General features: G+C 41.9%; 1 protein-coding gene across 1 annotated transcript; it reads left to right on the top strand.

Annotated features, from left to right (window-relative positions):
• The first annotated feature begins 2,579 nt into the window (after positions 1–2,579).
• On the top strand, positions 2,580–10,638 carry LOC118431401 (P-selectin-like). The gene is made up of 11 exons (XM_035842599.1): positions 2,580–2,738; positions 3,322–3,485; positions 3,701–3,765; positions 5,157–5,320; positions 5,952–6,111; positions 6,226–6,451; positions 6,882–7,070; positions 7,606–7,812; positions 8,120–8,276; positions 8,972–9,122; positions 9,604–10,638. Exons 1-11 carry the CDS (start codon positions 2,710–2,712, stop codon positions 9,829–9,831), a joined length of 1,740 nt encoding a protein of 579 aa, XP_035698492.1. The 5' UTR covers positions 2,580–2,709; the 3' UTR covers positions 9,832–10,638.
• The last annotated feature ends 588 nt before the right edge of the window (positions 10,639–11,226 follow it).

Raw genomic sequence — 11,226 nt, 5'->3', positions numbered from 1 at the left:
TTCAATGAATAAATCAAGTTTTGCATGAATTATGTTGACGTTTTTGGTGACGCCTGGGGGGCGAGCCTGATAGTATAGTATAGTACTGGTATTGTGTGTGACTAGCTTGTATTGACTTATATGTCTAAAGGTTTTCTTTACTTCATTCCAGTTTGTGGCAAGGAGTCTCTCCCAGATCCACGTAACGGCATTTTCAGATGCACCAACATCGCCTACCACAACACCCATGTGCGCATGTGCATCGCCAAGTGTGACACGGGATACCAGACCGATGACGCAGGCCTGCTGTTCTGCAACCGCGGCCAATGGGCGCCGATCCAGCCCAAAGTCGTGTCGACACTCGTCGGCGTCGGTCGGGCTGCCGACACGATGCCGAACACCAACCCTCGTGTGTTCGACATCCTCGATATCTCCGACGAAATTTACGCGGACGTGGCTTTTAACATTCTAGTGAAGCTTGACTACGTCCCTAACCTTCCTATCGTGGATACATATTTAGACATTATCTCGGAGAACAATATCATCGATTTTGACATGATGCGGCAGTTGTTGATCTGGGTCGGTCCAAACATAGAGGACATCCTCACCAACCTAGACTTCCTGGACGTTCTGTCTCGTCTAGGTATGAGGACTAAAGCCATGTTTTAAGACAATATGAATTTGTCAATTTTGTAGTGTTATTTTGTCAGCGAGAGGTCTTCTCCACCACCCGGAGCCGCAGTGCAGTCTGGGAAGGGTGGTGAAATTCCACACAATTCCGCTTGGGGCGCAATGCTACCACAATTGCGAAAATCGGCTTTTTTGTCGATAAGTTGTTTTATAACTTTGCGATTTTACCTTCTTTTCGTTTTCATTAGTGTCTTCATTGTGCAATGTTGCATATCCCTCTGTTAAACAAGTTTGTTTCTTGTATACAATTACATGTTGAGTGAATATCTGCCATACCATCAACGTTTTGTGACATTTCTTTAAATTTTATGCGCCAATAGTTAATCTTGCCTAACGCACATCTTGTATATTCTCAAAGCAGAGGTTCAGCACCGGATAGCTGTTGTTTGACATTTTTGTCGGGCTTTCTATTTTGTACTGTTTTCTTAATGTTGCCCCAAACCGCCTAAAAACGTCAAAGTTGAACGTTTTTGCTAGATAATACAGCTTGTAGACATTTGAGTAGTTAAACAGTTTCTTTCTGCCTGTTTGCAGAGACATTTGGTGCGACCAGACATCCGGTGTGCAGAACCGTGGATTGTGGAGGAACATTTGAGGTACTTGATTTAATCTCTTATCTAACCGTAATAAACAGACAGTCAAAAGTAGCACTAGTACTATGTGATTGAGAGGTATTAAACTTCAAGGCTGTATCTTAATCAATTGATCTGTTTTATCAACACAACAGTGGCTAACTTGATATGTATAACGGAAAAGTTGTAAAAGAAGTCTCAGTAAACCAAGACTTACATAGAGTCGAAGAAAAGACGACTGACAAAAAATTTCTCCTATTCGAAGAATTTTGCTCATGGTCGAGTCAATAGCAGCACAACCACGTACAAGTCAGAAACCAGAGTGGTCTGTGAGCGAGGCTACCTGCCCCGGCACCCTGTACTGACGTGCACGGCTTCAGGACAATGGGACAAACCCGCACTGTGCGACCCAGGTAGGGCTTTTTTGTGTTTTTTATGTCAATATTATAAGTTGGCTCATAACCAATAGACATTTTCTACCACTCTGATCTGCTAGAAAGTGACAAATCACGTGCTTTGCACCACTTATAAACTGTTTGACAAATTTGAACAACAAAATGTTTCTAACAATTCCACCCTTCTACTTCGGCATAGATAATCCCCTCCAATTCTACTTTTCTATTAAAATTGTATGGTTTTCCACTACGTAGTAAACTGCAGCTTGCCTGAGGGCCCCCCACAAGGCTCGTACCTGTGCCAGGGTCACGTGTTCTCAGACCACTGTGACGTCATCTGTGACGTGGGGTATCTACCGGAAACAGACGACATTTTGGGCTGCAGCTGGACCGGAAACTGGACCGCCGTTCGCACAGGGAACGCAGCAGAGATGGAAAATGCTGTATCAGCAGGTTTGGGAGATGATTTTATTTTTCAGTTTTCTTTTTTCTTCTTTTTGCACTAAGATAGTCCCCCAAGATATACGATTATGAATTAAGATTATGTCTGTACTTTTTAAGCATTTCAATGATGATTTTGACGCCTCACTTTCGGATGTAAGCAATGTACAGTGACAAGCCTTTCCTTTTGACAGACGCCGTTATCCCTCAAACTCTGGCTTGTGTCATCGCTGACTGTGGAAATATTTCGGTAAGTACATGAATTTCATGCATCCTTCTATCAGCTGGTATCGCCAACGCGTACTCGAATGGTCTTTTACTAGTAGCTAAGATATTCTTCCTACTTTGGTTTTTGCGTTTGAATTAAAACATGCCTTAATTTGTCGTAAGGACTTCACTTGAGTTGCTTCACTAGCTATAAAGCTAGCCTTTTGCTATACATAAAGTTAAATTCAAGCAGTTTAAAGGCAATTTATACATTTCCTCCATCTACAGGTCCCCGCACATGGTGACGTCACCTGTACAGGTAAGACGTACGGTGAGACGTGCCATCTCACCTGTCATGACGGTTACGAACGGCTGGGTCAAGATGACTTCACCTGCCAGGTTCACAGAGTCATAGCCCAGGCTGCATGGAGTGGGGAACCGGTGTGCATTCCAGGTGATATGACATACATTATTATAAAGATGCTATATTGTTATGCTACATTATAATTTCACAAAAGAATGTTCCTTCTGGTTTGTATGTTGTTCTCCCCGCAAGCCCCTTACTTCGTATAACATAGCATTTTCCTAGTCTAAGGTCATGTTCAGATTTGATTATATGGATGGCACCCGCGCGCACATCAATTTTCAGCCGTTCCAAAACAAAAAAACAACTTTTCAACCGTACTGTAAATCGTAAGAGGCAGCTGCGAAATGAGTACACACATGCCTTAGGTTTGCAAAAAGAAAAACGTAAACTAGAATGTCAACGTCAAGGAATTACGAATTTATTGTTCGGTAGGGCATACTCTGTATGTTCTGATATTTGTTCAACCTCTCTAACCACTTAGATTTCATAATAAAGGCAACTTTTTTGCCAACCTTGGGGGTCTCCGAGCCGATGTCATCCATACAATCAATTCAACATGGCTTAAATGAGAAAAAAATTGTGTAGCATAGTATGGCATTGTTAAAGGCTTTAAGTGACAGTACTTCTTTAAGTTACTAAGAGTAAGGCGGCATTTAACCATTTTCAACAGTGAGTTGCGGAGCCCCTCCGGAGTTCCCACACACCGCCATCCAGTGCGCCAGCGGACACACCTACGGGAACACCTGCGAGTCACCTGTGCGGACGGGTACGAGGGAACGAACCTCCAGAACGTGACGTGTCACAGTACCGGCAACTGGAGCCTACAGGCGGGAGGTAGGGCATACTGTTACATTTCCAGACAACTTTTCTACTCAAGTACATTTTGTAACACTAGTCGCGGATGAAGCTTGTGATCGACTTTAGCCTACCGATGATGATGATGAAACCAATGTGTATAAATCGCCTGTGGTAGACCTGACTGCTGGGTTATTATTGTATATGGTCGACGTTATCTAGCTCTGCTAATGATATTCCTTTATGACTTCTAGCGCTCCAGCCAGTTGTTGGGGGTCCGGATCTGTTCTGCAAAAAGAAGGACTGTGGCAATATTTCTGTACGTAACTTAAAGTTCATCCAAGCTCAGGCATAAGGAGCCAGATACAACATCATTGACTATAATCATTCAGAATTCACATTATCGTTGAAACTTATCTTTGTTGGTAGTAATCGTAGTATAATGCTTAACTTTCTTCCAACGCAAAGGTATACATGGATCAAATTTTTAACGTTAGCGACCACTGTCGCCTTGTTCAGGATCAATACTGATGACCAATCGGAACGTTAACTTGCGAGAGTAAACGACGCTTGATCATTGCAACGCGTGATCCTCCTGGCACGTTTGATCAATTGTTGACGTCACATATCAGCAAGATCACTTGTTAACAAGATCACGTGTCCGTAACTCTCGCGAGTCTACGAGTCTGGAGTGATTGTTCAGTATTGATCCTGAAGAAGGCGACAGTGGTCTTTTAAGATTCAGACCGGCTTTTGAGGCCCTCCACTTCTAAGTCCTATAACTCTTGAACGACGTGTTGTGTGGCCACCAAATTTTTAAGGAATTGATATAGACATAATATCTGACAAGCATAAAACGTTTGACGTTACGTTGACGTAATATGACGTAATTATGACGTCGTCAATTTGATTGTATTGGCCGGACCCATAAAAAAAGGGTATTCTCAGAAAACTTCACGTTTTGTTCCAAAAATGTACCAGCAAGTGCAGATAACACAATAATAATGTTTATTACGACTTGTGTTGCCAATAGCAATATCAATGACGTCAAAATGACGTCATACAATGACGTCATGCACATCTAAGTTACCAGTAAGGCTCCGCCATATTATATCCACCATCTTGGATTTTCAAAAATACTTTTTTTGCAACAAATAATCACTAAATACAATGAAAATAGACTAAATACATTTATTTGGATGTTTTTGATTAAAAATACCACGTATTTACAAATTCTAAGGGATAATAAGCAAGATTTTCTTGATCTGGCCATACGGTCCGCCATCTTGAATTTGGGGCTGATGACGTCATCAAACTAGCATAATTTATGCATATATAATTATCAAATAAACGCCAAAAATGCATTGTTAGAACCGAAATAAGCGATTTTTATAGCAAAACTGTCAACAAACGGAAAAATGGAAAATTTGTCAAACTTCGTGAAATTGTTTCCAACAATATTTTAGGAAAACTCACTGAATTTGGTTAGCGTTATAGGACATCAAAGTTGGCGCAGGCCTCAAAAGCACAAGGGTTAAAATTTGATCAGCGTACAACTCTGTGTAGGAAGGAAGTTTAGCATTGTATTCGGACTTCACCTTCGATAACATATAAAGTAGCCTCAGAAATTTAAAAAAAAATTGCAGCATTTATTATTATCAAAGTATTAAGTCCCGCAAAACAACAGCAGCCATATTTCATAACACACAGAGTCCGGCTAATGGCGGCTTGACGTGCAGCGGGACCAGATACCAGGACTCCTGCCGCCTGACGTGTGAGCCGGGATACAAAGTTGCCGACGAGAGTGGCCATGTGCTACACAGTCTCTACAACTTCAGGTGCATGGCAAGTGGACAATGGAACAAGAAGCCGAGGTAAACAAGAAATATTTTCACATTTTCATGGTGATCTTACTATCAATTTTCGGAGAAGAGGGCGGGGGGAGGGGGCAGATGATCTATGCAAGCCTAGTCTAGTCTCGTATTCTCTCACGAGATCGAGACTAGACCATTCTCCGCGTCCAAGATGTACTGACAGACATCGAAAATTTGGAGGTACGTTCTCTACCTTTAATAAACAGTCATTGTTCGAAGAAAATTGATCGTAACTTAAACATACGTGACTGATGAAACTCTTCAACGATATTCATGGTGATCATATTTGATTCTTAATCAATATGTCTCCTATAACGTAGTTCCTGCATAACTATTCGTGACACGTCGTTGAAATATCATTGCGTTTTCGGGTCCAATCCATTCGGGTGGTCAACAAAGATCGGTACTGGTACGGCATTTTTTTTTATTTCCGTTTTTGCTATTATGGATTCTAACAAATCAGTTGGATCTTAGGTGTAAATCTAGTCAGACTAAATGTAAAATTGATGTCTGTTTAGCTTTGAAACGTAAAGCTATAACGTTATACTTGTTACCGTTAATTGTACGTCGAAAACGTATACGTTGTCAATGTATGAACATGTAAAAAAATCGTTTCTAAACCGTTATGCAGATGTGTCCCGTCTGACTACTGCCATCTCGGGCTGCACGACTGCCACGCTGAGCACGGGGTCTGCAGCTTGTCGGGTCACCAGGCCTTCAGCTGCCGCTGCCGGGTCGGGACGGTCGGGGACGGGAGACACTGTGAACGGACCTCCTGTCCGGATTTTCCGGTCAGTATGATCACGCACACACATGCACACCCGCACACACTAGCCATCTTGCGGTTTGTACACTCCACCTGCATATACATAAGTGCCTTTGCTCTCACTGCCGCACCCGCACAGGTCGCTGAACCGGAGAACGGCTTCTTCTCGTGTTCTATCCTAACATCCTCCGCAGCTGACGCCTGCCAATCACCAGACAGCACAGAGCCGGAATACGAAGTCGTCTGTGTGCTCCACTGTGACCCTGGTTACGACAGGCTGATCTATGCCGAGTACTCCTGTGGACATGGCGGGAACTGGAGCATTCCTTTCAACACAAACAATCCTGGGACAACGCCTTGTTTAGGTACATAATGTGCATCCTACTTCCTAGTGTTCGGCTTTGGCAAGTCTGCCTACGTTTACAAGTAAGAAAGGCAACAAATTCAAATTTGTCATCATCATAACGTTAAACCAACCATAAGATAAGAAACTTGTCTGATTGACTTGTCTAGATAACTTGTCTTTATAACTCGGAAATTGGAGTGTAGCACAAAAGGCCGTATGTGTTGGTTAACTACATAATGGAGCTAATTATGCGTTATGTAACCAACAGGGAAAGAGCTGGGACTGACAAAAGATATCCTGTCGTAGGTGCCAGATATCCTATGTCACCACCCCCCCCCCCACCCCCGTCTATATTCAATGTTGGTCAGTGAGCTCGAATATACACAGCCTTGTTCAATCCTATTCCAAAGAATCCAGCCATAGTTTTAACCATGTGGATTGTATTGCAGCTGTGAAATGCCCGGACCTGTCTAGTCCTCTGAACGGCAGTATGACGTGTGACAGTGGCTACGAATTCCGCCATCCCGAGGCCTGCAGCTTCGCCTGCGACACAGGCTACGAACTGACTCCCACAAGCAGCAGTGCGAGGCACTGCAAGGCTGATGCAACTTGGTCTGGTAGCGACGCAAAATGCATTGGTATGTAACGGCGTCGTTAGCATTCTAAATAAAATACTTAGTCTAGCTGTAATATTAATAATAGTTGATGTACCCGGCAATATTTACCAATTAATACCATCTATTTTGCGTGATAACAAAGCTAGTTGCTGCATCTGAACTCCCCGCTATGTGTGCATCTGGCACTCAGTCAGTTCAGTTCAGTTTATCCGGTGACACTATGAAGTTCTTCAATACGACTCTGTTCGAGCATATAAGCTCGTTCACACTTCCGAGTACGCATGTGCAGCAACAAGAATTGTGGGTAATATGTCAAAGGTGAAGGCCCCTGAGACACAAACAGAGCACTTCTGGACAATATTGTGCAAATCGAGGCAATATTCGAGACGACAACGGTTTGCAAGCCTTCACATTTCACATATAACCCATAATTCATTCATGCGTACTCGGACATGTAAAAAAGATTATTGGTGGCTAGGCTGAGGCGTCTCGTTGCTTTAAAAACTACTAGTATAAACGTTCCTAATGGTTAACATCGTCGCATGTCCCTGTTTAGGTGTGAGATGCCCGACTCTATCCAGTCCCATGAATGGAAAAATGTCCTGTAACAGCGCCATCCTGCCTTCCGCCTTCCGCCATCCCGAGACGTGTAACTTCACCTGTCACGATGGCTTCGGGTTGTCTACCGGCAGCAACAAAATCAGTCGGACCTGCCAGGCTGATGGCACGTGGTCTGAGAGCAACGCTGTGTGCGTATGTGTAGGTGGGTACACATGCAGATCATTGATGCTATGCGATTGTTTTGGTGACAATGCGCACTCTTTGCCTAATTATGAAATAAGTCGACCGTGATTCGACCATATGACAACAAAGTTGGATCTTTGTGAAACGCTAACATTGACATTTATTAGGAAACAATGGAAATGTGATCGATCTCAGTATAGCTGTTCCTGATCCCTTATTACAAGAAGTATTGCTGCTAGATGTATATTGATGGTATAATGTAAAATGTGGTAATGCATACTTCACATTATATTTCTACATTCATTTCTTCCTTTTTTTGCTTAAAGCGAGTTCAGATCTGTTCTTTGTTCTGGACGGATCGGGCAGTGTTGGCACTGGGAACTTTGATGCCGTGAAGACATTTGTTGCGAATATCGTCAGCACTTTTATCATCGGTGCCACAGCCACCAGGGTCGGAGTGGTGCAGTACTCATCAAGCAACACGTAAGTGAACACTTTCATCGCAGCAAAAATAGACTGCTATAGCTTGTACTTATTTTGTTTGTTTGTTTGTTTGTTTATTTATTCATTTTCACAACAAGAAGCCACATAAAATATCACAGGAATAACAATAAATAATACAGGTGCAGGAGAAGGGGGAACGTATATAGCTTAAACTCGGCTCTCCTTCTCTATACAAAACAAAATTGATTATAATCGATAAATAACAATGTAAAGCAATACATAGGATATGATAACGGTACAATAAAGATAATAGAATAGTTAATGTTATGAATTAAGATAATAAGTGAAACAGGCTACATGTGACTAGGTCTATTAGATGAGTTTTCAGGGCACTTTTAAACGTCAGAAACCGGAAAATAAGGTCGTGAAAAGTCCATCTTGCTAGGTTCATATCTCCAGATTAAGAGAGCACACCTAGCCACAACAGGGTATAAAACAAACTAGGTAGATTGCAAATGGCGACACAGTGAGGCCCTTCAGGGCTGTTTGGGGCTACATCCTCTTTACCCCATGGGACACTCGGTGGCTACCGGGTTATATTTGGGCCTGGCCAGGCCCCGGATTTTTTATAAACTTGGAGTAAAAATGAACTCTGTACCCGGTGACAAATATTCGTCGTGGTCTACATGTGAAAACAGTAATGTAGGTACCACCGCGGTATGTTTTCTTTGCAGCTTGGAGTTTAACCTAGGCAGTCATACCAGTCAGACGGCTACAGTGAATGCTATTAGTGCCATTACATACCAAAACGGGGGCACTCTAACCGGAGCTGCAATGGACTTCGCACGGCAACATGCTGCCTGGAGGCCATCGCCTATTCGAAGGGTAACTTCATATTTCGAAAAATTTGTCATCACCATGCAATTAATTAATAAGCACACAAGATAATGAATCATTCAGGAGTCAGTGCAGACCATGTCTAAAATGACCGTTTACTCGTGACAGCAGAAATGGCTCACATAGAAAATTGAATATGAATCTCATGACATGGCATTTGTCCGCTATGTAGATTCAATTTCCAATCCTTTTGCGAGTTATCCATTCTGTTAATGCTTGACTGTAGGAGTGTTTTTTGTAAATTACACAATCGTCGGCAAAGTTATGATGTTGCAATTGAGGTTGCCTACTACATGTAGATCATTCATGTAGGTGAGGAATAGTAAAGGTCCGAGTATAATGCCCTGAGGCACTCCAGTATTAATAGTAAGGTAAAGTATCATTATATTACTGCAATACTTTATCACCTCACCTTGTGGGAGCATAGATATTCAATAAGCGTCTATCATTTATTAAAATATCGTTTCAGATTATGATAGTTGTGACAGACGGAAGTTCCCATGATAGCGTGGTCGCGCCCTCCCGGGCTCTTACTGCGGACGGAGTAACAGTGTTCGCCATCGGAGTGTCTGGCTACGACAGCACACAACTACTACAGATTACAAACAACGTCCCAAGCCGCGTTTTTGAGCTGACTGACTTCATCGGCCTGTCTCAGAACATCAATCAGATTGTACAGGCTCTCTGCAATCTGTAGATTTTTTTACATTATTCATTTGATTTATTCGGCTGTATAATCATGAGAAATACAGCTAGGGCTACTCAACTAGCCGGATGCTATTATCAAAGGCTAGCCCTGGTAACAATACAATATACAGTAACAGCATTAACGATACAGGTAACTTTGACTACAGAGGCAATCCATGTTTACAGCTTGACTAGCAGTCGTACGATCTGTGCTATCAGTCTAAGATAGAAGTAATATTACTAGGTTATCTATTTAAGGCAAGTTTGAGCGATTACCACGTGTGAACGCTATAATTTATACATATTACAGTGCGAATCGTTCAGTAAGAAGAGTGTTTGTTGTAATCTATAGTAACTTTCATAAGGCTTGGTTGTTTGAAATAAACATCCTGGTGACAATACGAAACATACAGCTAAAATCTTGTAGTGATCCAGTTTATATGGATATATAAAAAGAAAGAAATATTCCAATGCCAGGTTTTGATGTCCTGATCGAAAAACCAAGACATTGTATCATATTTTAGGTGACTGTATATCTTTCAGCCTACGTCGTTTGTTTTGACCTAGTAGATGTATAAAAAGAAAGAAAATAAGTGTGGCTTTAAAAACTATTGCCATGGCGACGGTTTTATTGTTTATGCAGTATAAATGATCGATGTTGTAGGTGTGTTGTATTTGTGTTCTATCCTTTCACCTGGCTGTTTGTATGAAGATTGTTGTTTTACGCGATTGATTTTGTAGGGTATTGCTGTTAGCAAGAAAGGTAGAAGCTGCCACAAAGAAAATGCAACATAGAAAAAAAGACCAGTCATTGACCCCAAGGAAGAATTCATACCTGGCTAAATCAATTTCCTTGGTCGTCTGTTTAAAAAAAGACGGTCGAATTCATTGAAACTCCTTTATCTACAGTTAGTAGATAAAGTGTAGATGAGTCAGATTTTATCCCGTCAAACATTTTAAGTGGTGTGGCCATTTTTTCTGGACTACCTGTCATCTGCTAACTAACTTGGCAGGCAAACGACAAGAACATCTGGAGAAAACCCAGGCCGAGTGACTTACAGTAGAGATACTGAATGTTGTCAGTTTGTGAATACCCTACTCACGCGCTATCGTTATTTTCATATGTTGAGGCGACAACAATTTGATCTATTGGTTTGCGGATTTTGGCAAAAAATAATAAGAGCGGACCAAGTAAACAGAAAACAGTCTTGCTGTTTTTTTTATTTATTTATTCGTTCGGCTGTTTACAGACAGCCAGGGCTGCCCAACTAGCCATAGGCTATTGCCAAGGGCTAGCCCTGGGAAAGAACAATACATGTTACATATATTGCTGTTATAGACCTAATGTGTTCTTTATACTTAAAACAAAAGACAGTTACAGTCACCAGTGTCAACATATTTGACG

Source organism: Branchiostoma floridae, chromosome 15, assembly GCF_000003815.2.
Source record: "Branchiostoma floridae strain S238N-H82 chromosome 15, Bfl_VNyyK, whole genome shotgun sequence".
In the NCBI taxonomy this organism is placed as follows: Eukaryota; Metazoa; Chordata; class Leptocardii; order Amphioxiformes; family Branchiostomatidae; genus Branchiostoma; species Branchiostoma floridae.
Note: the sequence above shows the minus strand (reverse complement) of the source record. Positions and strands in the feature narration are given on the sequence as shown.

Excerpts from the sequence above, each read along its gene's own strand:
- LOC118431401 (XM_035842599.1), top strand. The coding sequence starts at position 2,710 with ATGGAGTGGGGAACCGGTGTGCATTCCAG. Across the intron at positions 5,321-5,951 it reads CAATGGAACAAGAAGCCGAG|ATGTGTCCCGTCTGACTACT; the intron begins GTAAACAAGAAA and ends ACCGTTATGCAG. Across the intron at positions 9,123-9,603 it reads GGCCATCGCCTATTCGAAGG|ATTATGATAGTTGTGACAGA; the intron begins GTAACTTCATAT and ends ATATCGTTTCAG.